The 26,600-nt window shown below is 40.4% G+C and overlaps 1 protein-coding gene across 2 annotated transcripts; it reads right to left on the minus strand.

Annotated features, from left to right (window-relative positions):
• Nucleotides 1-2,946: 2,946 nt before the first annotated feature.
• Nucleotides 2,947-7,211, minus strand: Gpr12 (G protein-coupled receptor 12). Of its 2 annotated transcripts, none has more exons than XM_048800757.1 (2): nt 6,937-7,211; nt 2,947-6,194 (listed from the first exon to the last, which is right to left on the minus strand). In XM_048800757.1, the coding sequence occupies exon 2, from the start codon at nt 6,184-6,186 to the stop codon at nt 5,182-5,184; it is 1,005 nt and encodes a 334-aa protein (XP_048656714.1). In that variant the 5' UTR covers nt 6,187-6,194; nt 6,937-7,211; the 3' UTR covers nt 2,947-5,181. The 2 variants fall into 2 exon arrangements, with proteins under 2 accessions (XP_048656714.1, XP_015339488.1); XM_015484002.2 differs by having other exon boundaries at nt 2,947-6,201; nt 6,937-7,210.
• Between the last annotated feature and the right edge of the window lie 19,389 nt (nt 7,212-26,600).

A 26,600-nucleotide genomic window follows, 5' to 3' on the forward strand; every position in this document is an offset into this window, starting at 1 on the left:
TCCATTCAAATAGTTTAGAACCAAGGGAATTTGTGTACCACTAAACGTTTTCATTTTTGCTCCAAACTTATTTTTTAATACACACACACACACACACACACACACACATGTATATTAGTTGCCAATGGACCTTTATTTTATTTATTTATATGTGGTGTTGAGAACCAAACCCAGAGCCTCGCACATGCTAGGCAAGTGCTCTACCGCTGAGCTATAACCCCAGCCCTCTCCAAATTTATTTTTAATTGAGTTTGCTCACTGATACTCAGAGTTAGCATTTGAATTTTGATGACTTAAAATTTCTAGCCAGACATGGTAGCACACACCTCTAATCCCAGTGACTCAGGAGGTTGAGGCAGGAGAACCAGAAGTTCAAATCCAGCTTCAGCCACTTACAAGTTCTTAAGCAACTTAGTGAGATCCTGTCTCAAATACAATATATATTTTTTAAAAAAGGACTGGGTTGTGGCTCAGGGGTTAAGAACCCTTGGGTTCAATCCCTGGTACCAAAAAAAAAAAAATCTATATCTCTACTATAGATATTTTATACAAACGAGATATTTAAGTTACATGTTAACATCCACCTCTACTATGTATTCTTACATTCTTCAATTGGATATGATAGTTTGTGCCTCTTTCCACAGGAAGGAAACAGAGTATATGGAATACATAGGATAAATGTTAACATTAACAGTATTTTTTGTTGCTAAAAAATAAAGATGAGATACTTTAAAATCTCTCTGGTTACCTGTCTAAAAAAAAGTTACTTTGAGATGGGTGTAGATGAATCTTAGAACCAAGAACAAAGGTTTCTGTCTCACCCTTCTCAAGATGAATTCATGTAGGTACACACAGCCCCGGAGACACATCACTGGAATCATAAAGAAAATCATCTTTGGAAAAAAAGGAGGTGAAATCTTGGTTGCTACGTGTATTCACTCACACGTATAAAAACGTATTGCCTGTTTATGAAGTTCCCAAGAGAACTTTCTTTAAGATAATGAGAATTAAGAGTTTAAATCGAGAACATTAACATATAAAAAATATGTCCATAGATCTCTTTTAGATCATACTGAGAAGTTCTAGTATAAGTTTAAAGTTCATATCCATTGAACACAGGTTGGTTATTAACCTCAGACAAAAATAGACACTCTAAATGTATATTTATGTATATAATATTTATATGTTATACTTATATTTTAAGAATACTGAAAATGTGACACTTAAACTTGGAAGTCCAAGTGTTATTTACAGACCATAAGATGAACATCACACAGGAGCTTTTGAGAAATCAGCCATGCCCCATACCTGCTGACACATAATCTGCATTTTAATAAGACTCTCCAGTGATTTGCATACCCTTTAAAAATTGAACCTTGGAAGCCCTAGGCAACATAACCATTATTTTTTTTTCTGCATTTTGTTCTAGAAGACAAATTTGTCTGCTAATTAAAACCATGATGTATAAAACTATTAGTTCCATAATGCTCGAATTTTGAACCAGATTTAAATATTCTAACCAGATACCAAGACCATCCAATAGTCATTAAAACTTTCAAAGGGAACCAAAAAAAAAAAAAAAGCAATCTGTTCCTTTATTATAGTGGGCATACAATCAAGGTGAAAATGTAAACATTGTTCCAAATAACACCATAAATGTCACTTGTTTAATATATATTTATAATCTAAAATGGTAAGTCGTTCTAATTTCACGTGATATATACATGACCATGAAATAAAGACAATCATTAATTATTTTAGTAATGATTTAAGAACTTCCTTAAAAAATTTAAGAACTCTCCAAGATACTGTTATTGACATGAAATATCTCTGTTCTACATCTGCTCTTTTATTTATTTTTTAATATTTAATTTATTTTTTTTAGTTGAACACAGTATCTTTATTTATTTTTATGTGGTGCTGAGGATCGAACCCAAGGTCTGGAACATACTAAGGCAAGTGCTCTACCGCTGAGCCACACCCCCAGCCCCTCATCGGCTCTTTTAAACTTCTTATTTCAATCCTGCCTTAAATCCTGGAGGAATCTAAGACTATTCATGCATGACAAGTCATTTGAGGAATTCTCCCCACCTGAACTGATATTCGATTTAGGCATCCAGGGAAGAAGGGGCTCAGTTTCCCCTCATTGCCCCTGCACAGGAACCAGGAAGAAACAAACTTGAGCTGGTTATAACTCAGTGCTAGAGCACTTGCTTATTATGTATAAGGTCCTGGGTTCAATTCCCAGCACCACAAAAAAAGGAAAAATAAAGAACTTGATTGACAAAAAGAAATAAAGAGTTAAGGTGTAAAAAGAAATATGACTTTGGCTATCCACCACTTGGGTAATTAGCCTCAGCTAAGGATTCTAATAAGGTAAGTAAATTGCTCCATCTTCAAAGACAACTGTTTTCACTGAAAATAATATAAATTCCTTGTAAACTAGAAATAGTAACTACATGGAATAAAAGATTACCTGCTACCTCAGGGCTGCTGGAAATCTGAGAGTTTTCCATATGTATTCGTTCCTGTTGCAAGATAATGTTATTGAATATATGAATGTATACACACACATAAACATATACAAATACATTGACATACATGCACATTACTTAACAATTAACCTCATAGAAACAAAGCATCCTTGTAGAAAACCACCTACACATTCCCAAATCTTCATAATTTAAAGTAAACTGTAAGGACACATTAGAATTGAACTGAAGAATCCCTTAACTGAAATCTGTTATTTTAAAAATGCTCAAAAGCAGCCATGGGGCTAGTATTTACAAGATCATTATACATACAGAGCACGGTACAAATAGATCTCCTTTACTTACAGCCATATTGGCTATCATTTCACATGTCATTTAAAATAGGAAACTTTATTTCCTAATTATAGAACCAAATTTTTGTAACATGTTAAAAAGCACTTTTTCCTTTGCCCCCACATCCAGCATTGTGCAAAGAAAGAGCAAAACTTAGGCTTTGGAAAACCCAACTTCGAATTTGGGATCTACCCTGTGGCTTTGTAGACTTAGCACATTTCTTGTCCTTTTCTCTGATTCTTAGTTTTCTGACCTGCAAAAGTGTGTTTCTGTGACTAAAGCTAAAGAGCAGGTAAAATTTCAAGCAGGGGGCTTAGAACCCGTTATGTTGTCTATAGCAGTTCATATTGTCATCCTTATAATTCTTACTATTGAAATATGCAAATGGGAGCCACAATTCCTACAAAGGCATCATTTATTGCTTTAAACCTCCTCATCAATATTCCCCAACCCATGTCAAAACACTTACCTTGTCACTTCTCCCATAGAGAGACGTTATGAAATTTTAAGTGATTAAAAATGAACAGACTCATCATATTCAAACTACCAAGTCTATCCAATGTTCAAATATATTTTAAAGGCATCAACTTGATTAGGTTGTTCATGCGGCAAGATGCATTAAAAATCCTTTTTCATTTCTTAAATATTTCAGTCCCTCTCCCACTTCCCTAAGTAACCTCAGGGAGGAGACACAGATTCAAGTAGAAGATTTAGTCACACTTGTGCTACATTAGAAGAGGCTTTGGAGAGATAGTATCAGCATAGAGGCTGCTGGAATGATCCTAAGACCACTATGAGCATAATATTTGGAACAAACCAATGTAGTTAAATTATTACAAACAACCCCTCCCCAAAGGCCCTGAAATACTGGTCTTGCTGCTGTGGGAATGTTGATGAGCTGTCCAGATATTCTTCTCTGGTTACATAGACACAGCTATAATTTCATTACAAATAAAGGAACAGTAACTGTGTCTTCATCTCTTTACACTAACAGAAATGACATGCAGTCTCGGTGACTTTAAAGTATATTTAAAGTCAAATTTTTCTGTGAAATTTCCCAAGGCAATCTTTGCTTTCCAAAAACAGGCAATACAATTTTTATTGCATTTAAGTTTGTGTGTGTGTGTATGTGTGTGTCTATATATAAAAAGAAGGAAAAATTCAAATTTAACTTTTCATGAATAACCATTTGATTATTCTGCTTGTGAACTCACAGGATATAGTAGATACATACCACAGTCATGTATGTATGTTGTTCATTCACAAACTTAATCATTAAATAGGAGACCACCTGTTTCAAATGTATTCTTTGCTACAGACAATATAAAAAGAAAAACTTGTTCTATTCAATTCTATTTATCTCAATCAAGAATAACCACTAATATATTCTTAAAGAGAGATAGGAAAGGTGATGTTTGCATAATTCATGATAGCTTCACATTAATTTATTTTTCAGAACATATTAAACTTATTCTGCTTTCAATAGTTATCATTAATAATTTTTGTTTTGTTTCCTGAAAACTATCATACTTTAAGAAACTACAATAGTGGGTCTAATCAATCCTATTTCATGTATAATTGATTTTAGAATGGATGTACTGAAAAATGACTCTCTTAATTCTAGATTTGCATGGCAACATTTGAAACTAGTGGTCTAACTAACACAGGAAACCATGCAGAATGAGTCACAGCATTTATAGAAATTGCAAAGTAATTCTTATTAACAGTAATCACTCAAAGGAAACAAAGAACGAATCAGAATGAGTTCATGGTTTCAGTGTTGGTAACTCATTATTAAGTTTATGCTATAAGAAACAGGTCCCTTCCAAGCATAATTATGTAAATAATTTTTGTTGGCTTCAAAAAGATCATATTCTGTTCAATACATGCAATGTTTAAAGTCTACTTTGATTTTTTAAAAAAAAAGAAAATTCAGAAAAAGTAATTCCTTCTCCATTTTCCTTAATAACTCAGATTTATTTTAAAGTCCAGGTAAAAACCCTGGAACTTGTTTATTTAAATTAACATCATGGCCATGTCATACCCTTTCCTTTCCCACATACCACCATATAAAACAAAAACAACACCCCCAAATATAAAATAAAACAAAATCCTTGTCCCAAAACAAGAAGTAATGCTGAGCAGTCAACAACTTTTTTGAAAAAGTGACAACACTGGTAACATCATTTTCACTCAGTCACTTAACTCATTTAAATGATGTCATTGCTTCACCAATGCTAAGTATTCCTGCGGCTTGACAGAGAATCCAATGCAAAGAATTTAAGGGAGCACATCAGCCATTGGGTGGGCAGTGGAAGTGCTTGCCATAGGCAGTGTCCTTCTAGGTAGAAGGCTGCTACACATCACTAGGCGATCGTGCCCTCTGGGACAGGCTGGATGGGATGCAGCCGCAGCAGATGAGGCAGAGGGCTTTCTGGATCTCTTGGTTTCTGAAAGCATATATAACAGGATTGATGATGGAATTGTAGGTGGCAGGCAGGAGAGTAGCGTAGGTATAGATGGAAGGATAGGTGTAATCTGCTATCAAGGAATAGAGGGTGAAAGGCATCCAGCAAGCAGCAAATGTCCCAAGGATGATAGCCAGGGTGGAGACCCCTTTCCGGGTGGTCACATAGTGTGATGTGGCCAGGAAGTGGTGTTGCAGGGCTATCTGATGGGCGTGCCTCATCACAATCTTACAGATCTGAATGTAGAGTTGAAGCATCAGTGCAAACATAAAGAGGAAAGAGACGGAAAGAATGGCTGCGTTGTTCTTGGTGAGAGGTCTGACCACGCTGCAAGTGGACTCGTCCCGCAGGCAGTTCCAGCCCATGACAGGCAATAGCCCCAGGCAGATGGAAGTCCCCCAGAGCATGACCAGCATGACATAGGTAAATGTGACCGTCCTTTCGGAATGGTACGTCAGAGCGTAATACAGCGAGAGGTAGCGGTCAACAGTGATAGCCAGCAAGCTGCACACAGAGGCGGAGAAGGAGGCAACAATGAGTCCGATGGTGACCAGTTTGGTGGCTTCTGACTGAAGCAGGTAGGCAAAAACAAAATTGATGATGAGTCCAATGCCAGCCAGCAGGTCTGCAAGAGCCAGACTGCCTATCAGCAAGAACATAGGTGCTCGCAGGCTAGGGTTGTGGAAGATGATAAGGACCACAATGGCATTTTCACAGGAGATGAGGGTTCCTGAGGTACACAAGACAATGTCCCAAGGGTTGACTACGAGCTCAGGCTCTGACTCTACAACCGGAACCTGGGAGGAGACAGCGGCTGAGATGTTCTCGTTGGCACCGGCATCTAAATAATCCCGAGGCAGCCCGCTTAAATTGACCTTCAGGTCTTCATTCATTTTAACCCCTGTCCTCTTCAACGAAAAGACAGGCTTTTTAATGTTTCGGTATAGCAGGGTAACAATCCACAATCATGCAACACACACACACACACACAAACAGAAAGCCAGCGCCTACTCAGATACCAGAATCAAATGACACAAGCTTTGGGAACTGTACACTGGTGACTTAAAAACAAAAGCCAAAGTCTCCGTGGATTAAACCCCACAACAAAAATGCCGTTTGGCATTGGGGAAAACACAGGGTAGGACTTCAAAACACGAGCGTGAGCGATGTGGGCACACACGGACTCGCAGCGGTCTGTTCGCCAAAGCGCTGGGAATGCACATTTGAGAATCACATCTTGCATGCTGAAAATGAACAACTGTTTCACATCTGGGCAGCTGCTCAAAACACCACGCGGCAGCCGCAAGTCTCGAGTCGGGGACCGCCATCCTCAATGGAATGTTTAAATGGCCTCGAACTCCCACCTTCCAAAATCATCCCTCGCGCGAGTGCACACCCTCAAACACACACCCCCACCAGAACAAAGAGGGGGTCCCAGACTCCCCGCCGTGTGCACGGGGCAGTCGGGGAGGACCACAAAAGGCAGGTGTATGCAATGGAGGTGCTGAGACAGACAGACAGACGGATGCCCATGCATTGCCGCTGCTCCCCTCGCGGCAGGGGAGCACCGCGGACGCGAGAGTGACAGACAGGGCGCGGGTACGGACGGCCCGCAGGGGCGGGGGGGTCATCGAGGGGGTCACCTTGGCACGCCCAGATCGAGGGGTGTCCTCTGGTGCTTCCAAAGAGCGCGGGCTACTCGTGTGGCATGTCGGCGCTGGTGCCCGCAGCGGCGAGGGGCGGTGGCCCCGCTCCGGAGTGGGCCAGAAGGTCGCGGGGCTCGCGCTCCACAGCAGGTGAGCTGCACCGGCAGGTGAGCGGCGGGCTCGGCTCTGGAGCCCAGCTCTCCCTACAACGCCCGCCCTGCAGCACGCTCACCGCGCGCGCGCCCGCCGCGGAGCCCGGAGGCCGCGCGCGCCCTCACAAGTCTGGGCTACGCGGGGGCGCGGGCAGGCGAGGGCTGCCCAGGGCGTAGGGCGCACACAGACAGCAGGCTGAGAAATGCATGGTCACCCTGCCAGCCTGCTGCGCCCCGCACCCCACCCCGGCTGGCGGCTCAGGGCCTGCGCCCCTGCGGGACGGGGGAGAGAGAGCGCTTCTTGAGAACCCCGTGACCTATTTCGTTCCTGTGGTTTCCCTGGAGAGTCCTACCCTCCAGGGGCCCGACTTTTCAGCTCCTTAAACTGCTATAGTTATGGCCGAAAGAATTGCTTAGGGTGATGTTGTATTCAGGATCAGCACAAGGGGTGCAGAGTTTCCATGTTAGGGAGGCAGATCCTTGAAACAGCAAATACTCAGGGAGCTCTTTTAGAATTGTAGTTATCCACATTGTAAAGGGGTCCTTTTCCTTAGTTGTGTTCTGGACCTTGTTTATTGTTATTGTTCCCAGGGAACATATGCTTAACTGGATATATGCTGCTGCTATATGGATCATCATTATTATTTCCGAATTGCACTTATTATGTGCTCCTTGAGCTGTGCTTTCAAATGTAAATGATTTAGAAAAACTCATTTTTGCAGAAGCTTCCTGTGGATGCTGGCCAAAACCAGATTCATTTAGGTGCTGCAGTGGCACTGTTAATTTATTGTTTTCACTTCACCACATCAATCAATTCTAAGATTAAGGACCTAATAGTAGCTGTCTAATTTTAAGAGCCCACGTCTCCTCTAGATTAAAACAACAACAAACAGCATCTCATAGCTCTTAAATTTAAATATGGTCTCCCAGTTTAAAGATGTGAGAAAGAAAAGGCATAATATTCTGTGTGAATACAGATGGTGTGCAGGTCCTGGGATCCTGGAAATCTTTCCTACAGAGGCATAATCCCAGGACTCATCTGCCTCCCCCTCCTGCTTACTGTCATTTCTACTGCAATCCAGCAGACTCAGTCTCAACTTCCTGGATTCTCTCTGCCTTCTCTTTCCTTCTCCTGTCAGTCAGTTTCTGACTCCAAAGTTGTCGCAGCTTTACTTGCACCCCAGTCTATCAGCTTTTCCTCCCCAGTTGCACTTCCTGAATCCAGCCATTTCTCTCTTTCCCACCCACAGCTACACACTGCTGCAGTTGTGTGGCTCCTCCTCAATTTGACACATCTGTTCCAAGCCATCTAAGACCTCCCACTTCCTCCAAAATGGTCTGAACTTTCCACCTTTACAAATCCGCTTTGGATCATTCAGGCTTTTGTTTTGTGGTTTGTCTCACCATATCCCTCCATAGACTCTTTCTGGGTCTTCTATTCCCTAAGACAGCACTTCTCAAACTTTGTTTTTCATACAAAACACCTGGTTTACAAATCAGTAATTCAGAAGTGAGGGCCAGATTTTGCATTTGCAACCCTCTTTCCCAGGGATGCTAATGCTATTGGTCCCTGGATCCTCTAAAAAGAAAGGTTCTATGGAGTGTTAAGAGTCACTTTTGCATGGTAGCTAGATATCAGACATCCGTTCAACAGAACAGCTTTGTGCTAAAAGGTGGGTATACAAATGCAGTAAGACATGATCTCTGTGCTCACAGGCATGAATGGTCTGGTGTACACACACACAGACACACACACACACACACACACACATCTATAATAATACCAGGCAGCAAATGCTATATTGAAGAGATGTATAACTGCCTCTCAATTTCCATGTGATAAATAAATAAATTTTAGAATAAAGCAACAAAAAATGAACAAGTTTAACATATACATAGCAGTTTCAACAGCATATGGTTCCACTTACTGCTAAGATTTTAGAAGGCTCACATTGGCAGTAGAGTTCAGGAAAAGCGGATACATAGGGCAAGGTGGACACTCATAACAGTGAATAACACTGAGATGGGTTCTGACCTCACAGAGATTTCAGGAGTGGAAGTTACTCTTTACTGTGTCTGGGAAATAAGATAAAAGCAGTGAGGGCTGGGGAAGAAAAACAGGTATTGAGGTAGATGGCAGAGGCTTATGAATTTTTGCAGTAAAACCTGGGGAGAGATAAAGGAAGGAACTGAGGAAACATACACTTGGGCTTGGATACTGTCACATGGCGGAGCCCATGAACTGGCAGCTAAGAGAGTGAGGATGCCCAGCTCCTCCAGGTGGCCAACATCAGCTGTAGTGACTGCTCTGTGGCCTTAGCCCTTCCCCTCAAATGATTACTTGTAACTTTTACTATACTCCTGATTCCATGTTTATTGGTGTGTTTGTTAAATCTTTTGTTGCCAAGGAGCAGAAATCCAATTCAAACTACTTATGAAAAAAGACCTTTTCTTCTCTGCCATGACTGAGAAAGATCCAGAGTGACTCATGAGGAGGAAGGAGAATCTACAAGAAGCAGGTGCCCTGCACCTGGTGGTCAGTTCCTCCCTGATTTATTTCTGCTTGTTTTTGTCTCTAGGTCTGAAGCCCTCATACTTTTCTATATCAGGTCGGTTTCCTCCATGAATCCATGAAAAGTGGCCCTAGGCAGCCCCAGGCTTGCATTTGAGACCATCTTCCTTACTTGTGGAGTGGAATTCAAGGAAGAACCCCGGCATAAGCTACGCTATGTGCCCAGCTACTAGCCAACCACTGTGGCCAATGGGATGAAATAGATCCCAGGCTAGGGTAGTGTATAGAGTCCTGTGATGGAAGTCTGCTATAGTTTGGGTGTTGAACGTTCCTCAAAGGTCCATGTGTCAAAGGTTTGGCTCCCAGGGTGGTGTTCTTGGGAGGTGGTGGAATCTTTAGAAGGTGGGGCGTAATGGGATGTCCTTAGGTCATCGTGGGATGGTGTGCTCTTGAAGGGACTTATGGGACTCCAGCCCCTTCCTTGTTATCTTGGCTCCCTGGATCATGATGTAAGCAATTTTTCTCCACCACGTGCTTCTGCCATGATGTGCTGTTTCTTTGCCTCAGGCCCAAAACAATAGAGTCAGAAGATCTTGGACTGAACCTCCAAAACTCTTAGCCAAAATAAATCTTTTCTCTCTTGAGTTAATTATCTCAGGTATTTTGTTATAGTGATGAAAAGCTGACTGACACAATTCCCCATTTGAACTTCACCAAATGAGCATTTTTTTTCCAGAGGAAAAAGTGAGTTGGGATCTCAGGTAGGCAAAATCCAGTGTGTCCTCTGTAGTCTGGAACCGGGTGGGCAGATCCAGATGTCTTACACAGCCTTCAGTAATGAGATGCATAAAGGAGTTGTCTGCAGAGCTGTCTTCTCAGTTTAGTCACTGCCCATCATGGAACACTATAGCAGATGTCCTCAGTATGTGATGCCTTTTCAACAATTTTTTTTTTCACTTGTTTGGTAACTTCAGCAAGAGGTTGTAAACCTTCCTGTATAGTGTGCTAATTTCACAACCTATACTAACAGTTCTTGTTTTGTGTGAGAAAGTTTCTTTGTATGTCTTAATCATTAATAACATCTTTGCCATATCATAAAACTGCAGGCCCTCCTGAATTTGTAAATGTGAGGACATCCCAGATTTTTAATGGAAACAAGAAATAAACAGAAGCAGTATGGAACAGTGTATGCTACCTATGCTAAAATTATACCAGTCAGCTTCTTTCTTGCTTGTGTCAATGATTACTAGTCATTTTGTATAGATTTGATTAATTGCTGCACTCTTTGAACCAGGATTGCTCATGCTTTAGTCTTTATCCAAGGGTATAGATCACACCTGACAATAACACATGATCCCAAATTAAAGTTTAATTTACTTCTTCATCATATAGTAAATTTATAAATGACTTATAGAAGAGTGCAAATTTTGCAAATGTACAGTAGGATGAAGATTTTCCCAGATAAATATACACATGTAGCCACTTCTTGAGAAATAGAACATTCGTAGAATCATAGCCTCTGGACAGGAGTCCCCTGTGTTTCTTCTTTGCTAGCAAAACAATAAATTGTCTTTTTCCCTTTTCTCAAAACCATGTCCTCATTATTGGATTGGCATCAGGGACAAGGACTGAGCTTTAAGCAACTGGCACCCCAGATGGGGCCCGAGAGCAGCTCCTGCTGTAGCTTGTTTGGGGCAGGCACGGCTGATGGCTGTCCAAGGAACCCCACTTCCATGCTGAGCATGCACGGTATTGGCAAACTTGTTGAGAGCCAACTGCAGGAGAGTTAGGTGAGTTTGCCTTGGGTCAAACCAGAGGAGATATTCCTGTGAGTAAAGGAGGGACTGAGGGACCGTCCCAGCAGCTGCCGAAGCTCCTTTTGCTTCGGGGAACTCCTGTCTTCTCTGCCTGAACAGTACAGGATGCTCCACCATGGTCCACTTTGAGAAAAAGAAACTGAACTCAGTAAAGTCGTGACACCCTTGGCCATTTGATAAGTCCCCCAGTGTGTACGCCGAGACCCTTGATTCCACACATCTGATTCCTCTTCACGAGAACATCTGGTTCCTCTTTGTGGGGACATCTGCAGCACCACTGGTGAAGGAGTCATGGTTAAGCAGGACTCAAGAACCCAGGGATACTGACTCCTTTCTGATCTGTTCTAGGTTCTCATGGCCTTGGGTTTGGGAATTCCCTCTGGTTGTCTGTCTGTGGTTTTGTTTGTTTTGTATCTATTACCACCCCTTTTAAGACATGGCCAATACTGCATTGATCCTATAGGTAGTCTCTTGGGAAAGATCTTGACTGGTCAATTTAAAGGTCCCTGTATGTTGGCCATGGTTTGGGGCTCATTTATGGTTGTCTCTCTGTGTGTTTCTTTTTTATACAATCTTGCAATTGGAGTTGGTCTGTCAGAGGTAAGGTATGTTGATGGGCCACCTACAGGTATAAGCCTGTCTGAGATGTTTTACTATAACAATCTGACTTTTGAGTAGCTTTCTGGGTTATTATACAATATTGCAGTTGGAGTTGGTCTGTCAAAGGTAAAGTAAGTGGAAGGAATTTGTATGTTCAGGTCTGTCTGTTTAAAGGTTCCCATCTCTTAGTCCTCATTTCCATGATCCTCTATCATCTGTGTGGCTTTTTTTCTTTTTCTTTTTCTTTCTATTGTGATGATGATGATGATGATGATGATGATGATGATGATGTTTCTGACCATTCAAGACATGGGCCAGGCTGCCTTGATCTTACCAGCAGTCTCTTAAGCAGAGAGATCTTGGCTGAATTGGCCACCTATAGGTGTAATCCTGTCTAAGAGAAAGACGGTTTACTCTAACCCAATCTGGCCTTTGAATAGTTTTTCTGAATTACAATCTTGACATTGAAGTTGGTCTGTCATGGGTAAAGTATATGAAAAAATTACATATATACAGGCATTTATGCAGTTGCATGTTAAGGGATCTGATCCATCAGGAACTAAGTTGAAGCTGCCAAAAGGTACTTCCTCTGGTGTGAAAGGACAGCAGGACACCAGAAGAAATGATTAAAAAGATTTAAATCTTTTAAACCCAGTGCTGGCACGCCCAGCACTGTTTCTCAGCCTGGCCCCAGGCAGCCACAGATCCTCTCACTGGAGACACTAGCCCTAAGTTGGGGGAAAAAAAAAAAAATCTGGCCTTTGCCCTGCCTTCCAGTCTCTTTTGTCCATGAAGGGTAGAGGTGCTGGCCACAAAGGAAGTGTCAGTAAGTTCCAGAACTGTCAGTTTATGATCTGGGGGCAAGAATAGTTTTCCTTTTTAAGATCTGATAGGACACTCCATTTGGCCAGGGGATATTCATCAATGGGGCAAAGCAGTTCTTGCTGTAACAGTATCCTATCAAATTAAATGCCTGGGGAGACTGGTAGGATAAAAAACTGCACCCAGAAAAGAAAAAGACAGAAACTAAGGTCAACCTGTGTTTTGCAGGCAGTCTTTGCAAAGGGATCTTCCAAGAAACCTAAAGAAAAGAACAGAAAGGGCCTCCTCCATTGCAAACCAATATGCCTAGTATAAGAAAAAGGCACAAAAGAAGACTGGGTACCATTGACTGTGGGTAACTTACTTAAGTTGATGGCATTGTGATAGTGATAAGGCAGACAGGGCAGGCTCAAAAATATCCTGTGTTCCAACCCCTTGAATACCACTTCAAAGAGAAAAGATTAAGACACAGATTTTGTATTTGCCAGATTATCTAATCCCTATCCTGAGATGAAATTTGTTGTGTAAATTACATGCACAGACAATATTCATAAGGACTGTTTCAGAATATGAATTTAAGAAAGGGTCTGAAACTACAAAAAAATACAAGAAATTTATAGATATGGAAATATTTTAGTATGGAAAATTAGAAAGTAAAAGAAATGTTTTTGGATGGAAAGTATTTTGACTGGTAAAGTAATATTCTTGTACTAAAAGTCTAAGATGAAACAGGACAAAACTAAGGATGTAAACAAGTTGTGATTGTCTAAGTATGTCACAGAAGATTTGCTGAAAGTAAATCTAAAAAAGTTTGGATTGGGGATTAAATTGGCTATAGTTATCAGTCAAAGTTATTGAAATTTAAAGTACTGATACGAAGCAAATTCTGAAACATTGATCCGCTCTTATTTATCAAGATAATTTTCTTGTATCTATTAGGTTTTATTACTTGGGAGGAACTAAGACTTAAAGGAATTAGGGTTTGTACTTATTTAAAAGTCTTAAATGATTACTTTGTAACTGGTTAAACAATTGTAACTGTTATTTAGGTTATAACAATATAGTTGACACCCTAAATATATGTATACATCTGAGAACTGTATCTGTCTAAGCCTTGTCTAAGTGTTATGAAGTGTTATGTAAAAGTTTATAAAATGAAAGTTTATGTAAGTTTACTAGCAGGATAACCAATAAATGTTCCCTTTTATACATTGTATCTGACATAGAAGGGCCACATTCTGATCATTAAAATTGTTTCCTAAATGTATGAGACATTTAAAGCTATCCTTTGATTTTTGCTAACCCAGGCAGAACTATGATTATTGTTAATATACACTATGGATTCTAAATTGTACTTTAAAAGTTAAACTTAGTTAAATGTAAAGCTTAAAGAAGTACTTTGCCAAGTTGATGTTCTCCAGACTAAAATTATCTGTAGCAATGGTCTCAAATTTCTATAGAAATAACAAATTCCCTTTACATTTATTCATGTCATTTGATGTTTTATAACTGAATAAAGTAACCTACTGTCAATAAGTTATATATACAATTTTGAGTTTCTCTTCACACTGGAATTGGAATTTAAATGTGTTTTTGGAAGGTAAATAGGGAGAGCTTGATCTGTTTTAAGTTGACATTGTAAAACATGGAAGCATTTTGCTACTTTTTCCACAAAAAAAAGTTAAAAGTTCTTTTAGCCTTTGTTTGATTCATGTTTTAGATGTAATGTTGTATTGTGTTATTTGTCAAAAGTTCCGCCTTGTCTGAGATAAGACTCTGCCTCCTATCTTACTCCATGTTGGAATAGCTTCAAAATAGGCTAGACTTGAGCTAATTTAGAGTTGTGTTCAGAGATCAAATTTTGTTGTAAATATTACTGTGATCTCAAAATAGGAAGGGGATATAATATATAACTAAGTAAAGGTTTAAGATTATAAAAATAACTTTTCTTGGTTTATAGCTATTCGGCAGGTTGAATTTTTTGCTCCATTAATTTCATTTTGTTTTGTTCCTTGTAAACTCTATAACTATTTCCTGTTAATGTTTTGCAAAGGTACTGCTTCTAATAAAACAAGTTCAGTTAACTTGAGATAATAAGCCATCATAGTATATAATGTTGACTAATAATGACCCTAGTTAAATGAAAGGGTAACTGTTAAATTATAGATATTGAAGTTATAACCTGTTACTCCCACTTCAAGACTGGTGAAACTGGCCTGCTGGGGGTTTAAAACCAAAAACCTAGAAACCAAAGTCAAGGAAGCAAAAGGGCCAAGGACACAGCAGCCAACATTTTTGCCTTTGACCTCTAAAGTCAAGCAGGACCCAGAGAATGATGAGACCCCTTTTGGGCTCTTCAACTAGGGTGACTCACACAATCTGTCAATCAGGGAGATTGAGAGGACCTTAGAGAACAGGAAGTCAACCAGTACACATTCTGCAAAAGGAGGGTCATTGAAGACGGAAATGTCCCTGATGCTTCCAAGAGAAGCAGATCCTGACCCATCTTGGCAAATGACACCACTAGTAAAGGAAAGCTAAAGGAGCCAAGAGGCTTCACACATGTCCCCAAGAGTGATCTCTGAGGAATCTCAGCAGACTATTAAGAGTAGATAGGAACAAGGTCAGTTTTGACCAACTTGGTCCTAACACCTGGCAGGAGAGAATAGCCTATGTGGACATTTAAAAGGAAAAACATTGTTGTAATTTTTTTAAATGTAACTTAAGATGTACACTTGTGTCAACCCTACTTAAAATAAGTAAAGCTGGAGGCTATAGAGGAAGGTTTCCTGAGTGGGAGCACCTAATAATAATGATCATAAAGAACTCTAGAGTCACAAGTTTGTCCTGAGTTAATTTGTGTCTGATCTCATAGACCTATTCCTAACCTCCTACATTGATAAACTTGACCTGTTTGCCACTAATATGATTATGACTTACTGTCTTCATGGTTTTCAGAGAGTGGCTGAAATAGTAATTGCTTTTGTGCTAATTGTTTACAAAAAAGTAATGCTTTTCTATCTTGTTTATTGTTGTCTGAATTGCCCTGATGCTGAGTACCCTTAACTGTCCACACCCCAACTGATAGAGAACAAGGGTTACTTCCCCCAAATTTGCCCTCTTTCAGCAGGAAGCAGCTTGGAGATATTGTCTCTAATTTTTCCATAGAAATGTAATGTAGAAATTGACAGTGGAGAAATATAACAGTGGTCCACTTTATGCTTTGAATGTAGCCTTTGCTGGCATGCTACTGTGACTTATTTTTAAAACGGGACATGTTTCTTTCTCTTCCTCTCTCCCTGCTCCTTCTTAATCTCTCCCCCGCCCCAATCTCAAGGGAAACAGGATTACTTGTCTTCCCCATTGTAGGCAGATTTATCTGTCCTTGAGCATATACCCACCAGAGAAACAAAGTAATCCAGACTTTGGTGATGGTATCAAAAGATCTCAGAAATGACTATCTCCCAAATTAACAAGTGAATTACAACTCCAGACAGAGAACACATGGAATGTAGCCTTTGAGTCACCTCTTTAAAAGCCCCCTGTTCCTGATCAGTGGCAGAATCATATCCTCTGGAACAGGAGTCCCCTGTGTTTCTCCTTTGCTAACAAAGTAATAAACCTTCCTTTTTCTTTTTCTCAAACAAACAAACAAAAAAAAAACATTCCTAGCATCCAAAAGCCTTCCTCTTGCCCCCTTCCAGTTATTATCTGTTGAAAGGCAGTCACTAGTCTGAATTCTAACATAATAGCTTAGGTTTGCCTGTTTAGAGACTTTATATAAATGGAATTGGGTGGTGTTCATACTTTTGTGTCTGGATTCTTTCACTCCACATTATGTCTGTAAGATGTATTCATTTGCTGCATGGAGCAGTAGGTTATTCTTTTTTCTTATTTCTGATTCTTGTAGTATTCTATTATATTAAATTTGTCTTTGTGCTGCTATAACAAAATACCTTAGACTAGGTAATTTGTAAGCATCAGAAATTTATTGCTCACAGTTTTGGATGTTGAGAAGTCCAAGATCAAGACACCAGAAGATTCATTGTCTGGCAAGGGGCTATTACTCATCAATCATGCCTTCTTCTATAAGATTGCTAATACCATTCATGGAGATTAATTAATCACCTCCCCCAGGTCCCACCTTTCAATACTAACATTGAGGATCAAGTTTCAACATGTGAATTTTAAGAGACACAAATTTAGACCATAGAAAATATTCTACAGGATTTGTTAGGTTTTGGTTTGGGTTTGGTTTGGTTTTAATCCATCTCTTGTTGATCAACAGTTGTTCTCTGGTTTGGCTATTGTTGATAAAACCATGATGAACATTCTGGTATATGTCATGTGATGCAAATATACAAGTATTTCTATGAAATACTATTTCTAAGAACGGATTAATCAAAAGGATAATTTAATAGTGAATTTTCTGTTTAAACAAAACCTAGTTTCTATTTAAGGAAAGTGAGGGGCCTATGGAAATCAAAACATACCTGTCCTTTTTCCTTTTGAATTTCCCACTAAACTTTCCAATTTAATAGAAAAAAAGAATGTATTTCATGGAATATGAAGAATAGGAAGAAGAGACATAAACATCACATAAAGATGAATATCCAGTCTAAGATCCTATGTGAGACAGGAGAGATCCATTGTCAGCACTAACTTTGTTTCATTTCTATCTACATTTTATGTTTTAAAATTATATTACTTAAAAAATAAATATCTTGTTCTGACTATAAAGTAATACATATTTATTACAGAGAAACTGGAGCCTACAACTAAATTAAAAAGTAAAATTTCTTGTATGCTCAAAGAGAAAGGAAATCTTGTTACTTTACACATGTGTACATGTGTGCATGCTCGCGTGTGTGTTTGGTCCTGGGGAGGGGACACAAACTTCATGTGTGCTAAGCATGTGTTCTCCTACTGAGTTACAACCCCAGCCCTAATAATTTTAATGAATCTATTTGGGAATTTTGTGAGGTGGCAGCACTTCCAGATGCTACTTTTGGAAATGTTTTATTCACATGATTGCATGGAGCAGTAGTTTCTAATTTTATTTAGACCTTGAGCTGCTCACTAGTCTGATTTGGATGCATTAAGATGCAGGCAGTGAGAAGGGACAGCTCTGATCGCCCTTAGGTGCACATGCACCTGACTTTCCTCCCTGCACCTCCCACTCTGGCTTTTCCTCAGCTCCTCCAACTGTCAATTGTCCTTGTGGCCAGCTGGACACATGGCCTCCAAAGATGTCTACACCCAAAATCCAATACCTTAACTGTTATCTCATATGGCAAAACAGACTGTGCAGAAGTTATTAAAACTCTTGAGATGGGAGAGCAGAAGGATTCAAGCCAGTGGGAGGAGATGGAGGACCAAATCAGAAGGAGAAAGACAATGAGATTTGAAGATGCTGTGCTGCTGACTTTGGAGACAGAGGAAGGGTCCCAGGAGCCAAAGGACATAGGTGCCCTTTGAAATCTGGGAAGAACAAGGAGACGGCTTCTTCCCTGGTGTTTTCACAAGAAATATGGGTCTGTCAGACAAGCTAGGCTTCTAAACTCCACAATTAATTTGTGATTTTTTAAAAATCAATACATTATTATTAACTAATGTTCACAGTTTATATTGCCATTTGTTTTTGATGTTGTACACTCCTTGAGTTTTGATAAATAAGTAATAACAGGTTTCCATCATCATAGTGTCATACAGAATAGTTTTCCTGCCCTAAAAATCCCCTGTGCTCCACCTGTTCCTCCCTCTTCTTCAATCCCTGGCAACCACTGATTATTTTTTTTTCAGTCTGCATAATGTTATCTTTTCAAAAATGTCATATAGTTGGAACCATATTCCAACTGACTTTTCAGACTGACTTCTTTCACTTGGAGATATGCATCTAAGGTTCTTCCATATCTTTTTGGTACATTGGTGTCTCATTTATTTTTGTTCCTGAATAATGTTCCATATCTTGACATACCAGAGTTCCTTTTCCAATTAACCAAACCTCAGTGTTGAGGTTTTTGTGTGGATGTAAGTTTTCAACTCATTTGAATAAATACTAAAGAACATTATTGTAATCATGTTAATCAAAATCAATAATTTGTACTGTTTTAAGCAACAAAGCTTGTGATAACTTGTTAGAGCAGCAATAGGAATCCAATACCATCTTCCATAGTGAGTCAAGGAGACCTGGGTTTTCAAGAACCCTTGCAACTTTAACTACCTCACTCATGACAGACAGGGCCAGGTCTCTGATTGCTAACAGTGGAGTCCAATATTTATTAAGAACTCACTGTGCGAGTTCTAACATATTATATAAGTTCTTTATATATTAAATATAATATTTTATATATACATAAATTAGTACATTTATTTATTTTTAGTTGTAGTTGAACACGATACCTTTATTTTATTTATTTATTTTTATGTGGTGCTCAAGAGTGAACCCAGAACCCCACACATACTAGGCAAGCACTCAACTGCTGAGCCCATAGAAGTACATTCTATCTTAATGCTCACCACAGTCTTGTGAGGGGCATCTTATTCATAGGTAAAGGAGGTTACATAGTGAGGTTATATACCTGCCCCCAAAGCCAGACAGTCATATGCCAGGACCCTTTCACCATTTGAGATTAAAGCAGAAAGTGAACAGTCTATGAATCAGGAAGCAGGAATTCACCAGACACCGAACTTGCTAGTACCTTGATCTCAGACTTTACAGCCTCCAAAACTCTGAGAAATAAATTTCTGTTGTTTATAAGATACCCAGTCTCTGACATTTAATCATAGAAGCTCAAATGGACTAAAGTACCTTAAAAATCCACTTTTTTCAAGTTCTTTCCCCATAATGTCATTTCAATATTATCAAAAGCCCTCCTCTGGATGCACTGGGGCCCAGAGTTTCCATTCAAAGGACAGAAAGAATGATAGGCACTGGCTGGCTCCCTACACTGGTTTCGATAAATTTCTGTCATAGCAGACTTGTTGAGGTTATAGGCCAAGAATGACAGCCCAACTCCACAGGACCATTCAGGGATGCTGATGTGCCTCTGGCATTTGCAACAGCATATAGAGAAGCTGCTATCTGTGCTTCTTGGTGAAATCCTGAGATCTCCCAGCCTGAATATTAGAAGCCTCAGAACAACAGGAGTTGGGCCCCAGAGTCGTTATGGGCAAGACCAGGAGGGCCGTGTCACCAGAAGTTCCCCCTGAGGTTGATGGAGAGGAGGAAGAAAGAGACAGTGCGATAACATGGAAGTGGAACTCACAGATCATTCTAGGCATCTGGGACCTCTTTGGGAGCTTCCTGAAGTCACTGGAGGATTCTGTAAAGAAATTTAATTTTTAGTAATCAAGTCCATGGAGGTCTTGGTCACTATTTTTTGGAAGTAAAAAGGAAGCATTTGCCAGAAGTTTCATGAAGTGGTAAATAGAAAAGAGTATCTTTGTCTTGCCTTGTGACAAAGGCTATTAACCCTGATTTGGGTAGCATGGCTTGGAACACGAATGTACTACTACCTTGGGGTTGCCACACACTGTTGTTCAGAGGTCCTGGGAAGTTTTCTTGTGGGCCTTGGCACTTGTTAAGTTTGGGTAGAAATTCCAGGAGAGAAGAATATAATCAGGCCTGGTATTGATTTTGTGACTCACTAATGATTTAGGAGCACTCATTTGTGCAACCGGAATGCCTTGGATTTCAGAGGAGGAGCTGAGTGTCTTTGCAAGTCTGCAGCTTGACAACTTCCTTTGCAAAGGAGCCTTCCTAGGGGATCTGTCGTTAATGCACTGTGAATCATGTGTCTGCAATCTCTCTGTCCTTGTGACCTACCCTTAATTGTACCTGATTAACTTCTCTGTGTAGTTTAGAGGAAATGGATACCTTGAGCCAAAATATAGCCTTTTCTTTGGATGCAGTTTGTAGATTCCAGTGCCCTCATGCTGGGTCTGTTTTTATATTTTTCTTTTTGAACAGAAAACAAAAACTACAATGCACAGGGTGGCTAGAGGTGGGAAAATAGAATGCTTTGCTGATATGCTATTTTGCTTCTAAATTTTCTTTTGCCATATTAGGTGGTTTAGGAAACCGTCACAGTCAATGCATTTTAACAAAAACAAGGTTGGTCAGCATGTGTCTCATCCTGTGACTTTTCAGATACTAACTTGAAGTGCTGGTGGATGAGAGGGAAGAAGAGAGAAAAAAAGGAAGGGATAACAAGGTTCTAGGGTGCTAGCTTAAGGCCTCACCCCTGGCTTACTGCATCTTCCCTTTTTTTTAACTCCTGCAACAGCACAAAGAGGTTGGGATGTGAAATTTACACCCCAAATTTACATGAAGTATGACGGTGTGTGACTATAACTCTGCTGTGAAGGAGGATTGTGAGTTTTGTTTTTGTCTCTGGATGATGCCTACCCAGCCCAGGGAACTGTGGCTGGGTGATTAATATACACTTTGCTTGGTAATAAAGATGGCCTGACTGACTCTGGATCACTCTACATCTGATTCTACGTTCTGCATAGAGGTTTACACACAGCTGAGTTTACATGGATTATGTAAGACATGGTACCCAGAGATTTGTGTTTCATGCACTGGTAAACTTCATCAGCAGCAGTAGCAATAGCAAAAAAAGGAAAAACCGACACAGGGTTGCCAAACTTTAATTTTGCTAAATTAGTTCTTTTAAATAAGACAAGACTAGCTATTTTCATGACCACTTCATAGGAAAGAAAACATTTTTAGTGTACACACACACACACACACACACACACATACACACATACATATCTCAGACAAAAGGCTAGTGAATTGATTTAAATATGTCTGGTTTAATGAAAACTCACTGCATTCCTCTGATTTTTCTCATTTCCCTTCAGGCGAGTAGAAACTCCGTGTCTCAGATTAGTCAGGGGAATGGCTCCTGAGAACTATTGATAAATGTGATGACATGCCTTTTGCATCTTCTCAGAGGGATCATAGAAGATATTTCATATTTCCTGTCAAATCCATAGGGGAAATTTACAGGTGACATTTCAGATCATAAGCAGCTTTCTCTTTGGAACTCATGAGAGGTCACTGCCTCTCCAGACTGATGGCCAGTGTTGATGGATTACCCAATGTGCACCAGGCTCTGTGTTACAGCCCAATACTTTATATTAGAAAACATGCATGCCACTGAAGGCATGTTGGGATGTTGTCACAAGAGAAATGGCCAGCCAGCCCCTTCCCAAAGCGCCCCACAAAGTGACATTAATTTCTCTGCATATGTGTATTAGTTTGAGTCCTTACTTTCAGCCCTATATCTCAAAAATACTTCATTTATGTCAGCATATAATAAGTGGCTCATGTTTGAGGGGAAATTCCACACTAACTCAATTTTTAAGAACAAATATGAGCAGACCTGCATGGCGCCTGGCACAAAGCTAAGGATCAGCTAATAATTGTAATGACTAGTGTTGTCACCATCTAGAATGCTCTATCCACTTCCCTGTGCAAATGGAGATCCACATGAATTCCATTCTTTCAGCTGCACAGGTCCAGTGCCTGAACGTTCTCCTTGGAGTCATTGTTCACAAAACATCCACCTTGTCAGGAAACCTTGTCAAAATACATCTAGAATCCAAATTCACCAAAACTTGGAAGCAACCAATGTGCCTGCCCTTCAGTAAGCAAATGGGTAAATAAACTCTGCCACATCCAGACAGTGGAGTCTTGTTTAGTACTAGAAAGAAATGAACCAGGAAGCCATACACAGACATAAAGGAAATTTAAATGCATTTTACTATGTGAAAGATGCCAATCCTGAATTCCAACTGTGTGATACTCTGGAGAAGGCAAAACTATGGCAGTAGACATGGTAAAAAGATGGGTTGTTGCCTGGGGTGTTAGGAAAGAAGAAATGATTCGGTGGAGAACAGAGGCAGTGAAATGATGGACACATGTCAACTGGCCAGATGCAAACCCATCCAATGTACAACACTAAGAATGAACCCTAGGATTTTGTGTGATAATGTGTCAGTGTAAGGTCACCTGAGAACAAAGGCAATGCTCTCATGGGGGGTGTGAGAGTGGGGAGGATGTGCATGTGGGGGTGTATGTGGGGACCTTGGTACCTTCTATTCGGTTTTGCTATGGACCTAAAACTGCTCTAAAAATAGTCCATTTTTCAAAAAGAAAAAAATAGAAAAATATTATAGGAAATAAATTCAAACAGACAACTATTAAATGGCCAAATATTTGGTCAATTATTGAATAATCAAATAAAAATATTTAAAAGGAAAAAAATACCTCCAGAATCTCCCCACTTCTCACTTTGTCCCCCCTGCCTCCTTGATCTAAGCAACCTTCCTTGCTCACTTGGGTTATCTCAGGGTTTCACTGCTGAGTTCCTGAACCTGCTCTTACGCTCCTTCAGCCTATTAATGAACCTAAGTCAGATCATGTATTCTTCTTGGCCAAAACACGTCAGTGGATTTCCATCACTCTCACCCCAAAGTAAAGTCCAAGTACACTGCCATCCTTAGCAGTTTTCATCTCCTGCTGCCTCCCTCTCTACTCCTCCTAGGCCTCTCTCTCCCAGGGCCCAGATCTTAGCCTGGCTGTTCATTCCCAACGCTCTTGCCCTCGTGTTCTGTGACTGGACCCTGCCTCCCCTGGTCTTTCCTCAAAAGTCCTATTTTCAGGGAGTGTTCCCCAGCCACCTGCACATCCCCAATAAGCCTTCTTGCCTCTTAATTTTTTTTCCTTAGCATTCATCACCACTGATATCTGAACTATTTTATGTCTTTACCTTGTTTGTTATTTATCTCCTCCCCACAAAGGCAGGATTTTTTTGTCTGTTCAGTATGTGACTGTCATCCCGGGGATCTAGAACACTGTCTGGTGCAGAGAAGGGCCTTGTTTTTGGTAAATGGACCAATAGAATTGGAGTAGGGAGTTGGGGGATTGAATGAGAAAGGTCAGGCTGAGCTAGCTGCAGCAGGCATCGCCCAGCAAGGCAGGTCTTTCTGGGGTCCTGGGACCCTAAGTGGCTGGTGGCCTAGAAATCCTGTCCCTGGCCTTGCTGAGCCTCACAGCCCAGGGCTCAGGGCTCACTGTCAGAGCTGGACATGACAGTTAAGGGACCTGATCTGAGGCAAGTCCTGCCAGCTTCAGTGCCCCTTGGTCCTCTTCAGGTGGCTTATCCTGATGCCAGTGGAGAGACAAAAAGTGCCATCTGCTAAAGAGAGTCCTCAAGTGCATTTATAACTCAATCACACAGATAAGGCTAGATGCCAGTTGACACAAAACCCAAAAGGACATGATCCCTGCCCTCCCAGAGCTCACAGTGGTGAGGGAGGCCAGGGAAGAGCAGCAGTCCCAGCAGAATAGCCCGCACTACGACCGGCCTCGTGCGGGGTCTGCTTCTGGCTTCTGGGACATTACGATAGAGAGGAGAAGAGCCATTTACCTGCCGTGGGCTGATCCCTCCTGTGCTCCAGAGATGCTTAAGCTGTGCTCATCCATCAGAGTATAGCGTTTCACTCTCCTGTTGCTGGATTTATTAGAATTTCAGTCAACTGTTTCTGTGGCCACTAGAAATGTTTCCTTCATTTCCCCTGAGACGAATTAGATTAAATGATGTTGAAATAATGATTTCGGTTCAATGTTGAATCATACACGTTCACATCCCAACTATTTAAAAGTGTTATTTATGGGCCAATATTCTTCCTATTAAAATTAAATGGCATGAAATTTGAATTAGCTCAATTGAATTCCTATCCTTCCCTAATGTATTTTTCCATTACTCAGAGGAGTCCGAAGAAAGGTTGTCTTGGTTTTGTTTGATAAGACACATTCTGTTCCCCACTCCATACTGTGGTCTTGAAGAGTAACTGTGGGCCTGGAGGAAGTCCAAACCTCCTACCCCTCACCTTCTCTACTCAGCTGAGAAACAGGGATAGGTAGGGCACCAGAGTCATAAGGTTTGCTTTTGAAGATCAAGTAAATGAATGCTTGTGTGGTCTGGTACTTAACAGGTTCCCAGGAAGTACTCAATAGTAAGACAGGATGCTCAGCCTTCCTGATAATCCCTTTCCATTCAGACATGAGGAATAAATACTAAAGGATTGGACTGGAAACCAAGAGAGCCAGATTTAGGTCCAGCTTTTTTCCTACCTTGATGGTGATCTGTGCTGTCCTGAGTCTTATTTTTTTATTTTATTTTTTTAATTTTTTTGGTACTGTGGATTGAACCCAAGGGCACTTTACCATTGAGCTCTATTCCCATCCCTTATTAAATTTTTTTATTTTGAGACAGAATCTTGCTAACTTGCTTAGGATCTTCACTACTTTTCTGAGGCTGGCCTCAAACTTGCTATCCTCCTGCCTTAGTCTCCAGAGTAGCTGCGATTACAGGGGTATGCCATTGCACCTGGCTCTGAGTCTCAATTTTCTGACCTATGAAGGCAGCCATATCTTTCCAGGTTGGAAGAAGCTCCATGTACAGCTGATGGGTGAATCTCTGTGGTCGCACTGCCTTCTGTGGTATGAACCAGGTTGTGGCCCTTGGATTTCAACCCCAGTGTATTAAAGCTTGTTTGATATATTTTAGGCCCTCAGGAAACAGGAAAACAAAGCAAAGGCATTCCTGTATATCAGCGATAAATCCTCTGAAATGGAAATGAGGACAACCACTCCATTCACAATATCTTCAAAAAAAATAAAATACTTGGGAATCAACCTAACAAAAGAGGTGAAAGACTTATACAATGAAAACTACAGAACCCTAAAGAGAGAAATAGAAGAAGATCTTAGAAGATGGAAAAATATACCCTGTTCATGGATAGGCAGAACTAACAGCATATTTTTACACATGCAATTATCTATAGGTCCCAAGACAATTTCTTCATGTTGTCCTTCTATGATTCAGCCTCAGTCCTTGAGGTGAACCACCTTTGCAGTCATCATCCAGATGGTCCCACTGCACAAACAGAACACTGGTACCCTGTCCACTGACATCGACTGGCCCCAGACCCTTTAACAATGCTGGGTTTCAGGGATGTGCAAACCATCATGGACATTTACTTCTAGAAATTCACAACTGGAAGGAAACTTGGAGATCACACTTCATCTCCTTCAAGTCAAAGACAAGGTGACACAGAGCTGAGGAAAGGACCCATTTCCCAACTCTCCCCTCTGTTCATTATCCACCTTGGGCTTTGCTCATGTCCCCCTGAGACCTGACTTCTCATTTCCCTTCATGTAAGTCCTGTGACATCTCAGGGATTAGGAGTTTTAAATTAATTTCAATTAATAAGACTAGAATCCTCCATCAGTCAGAACTGGGTATTATTATTATTATTATTATTATTATTAGAGATTTTATAAGAATAAGGCAAAGGACACAGATAATGTGACATTTAATTTAAATAGCAAATAAGTCCCAGTATATGCTAAATGTTCATTTTTACTCAGCTGATTCTTTGTCGAAATTATAAGTCTGGGGTGTCAGTGGTGCTCAGAAATCACCTCGTGAATTTTCAAACTGATATTGGGACCCATTAGTAGACTGTAAAATCAGTGAGCAAATTTCTAGGAAAATGACATAAAATTAAAAGTGAAGAACTGCATCACATGAGAGTCTTTTCAAAAAACGTTTACTTCAATTCTGCATATACATATATTTGTGTATGTCCTGATGTTCTGAGTATCACTGGACACTATTGTGGGGTGTGGCCCAAAGAACATGACAATCGCTGATGTAGTCTGTCTCCATTATTCCC

The sequence above is a fragment of the Marmota marmota genome, unplaced genomic scaffold (assembly GCF_001458135.2).
Source record: "Marmota marmota marmota unplaced genomic scaffold, marMar, whole genome shotgun sequence".
NCBI lineage: Eukaryota > Metazoa > Chordata > Mammalia > Rodentia > Sciuridae > Marmota > Marmota marmota.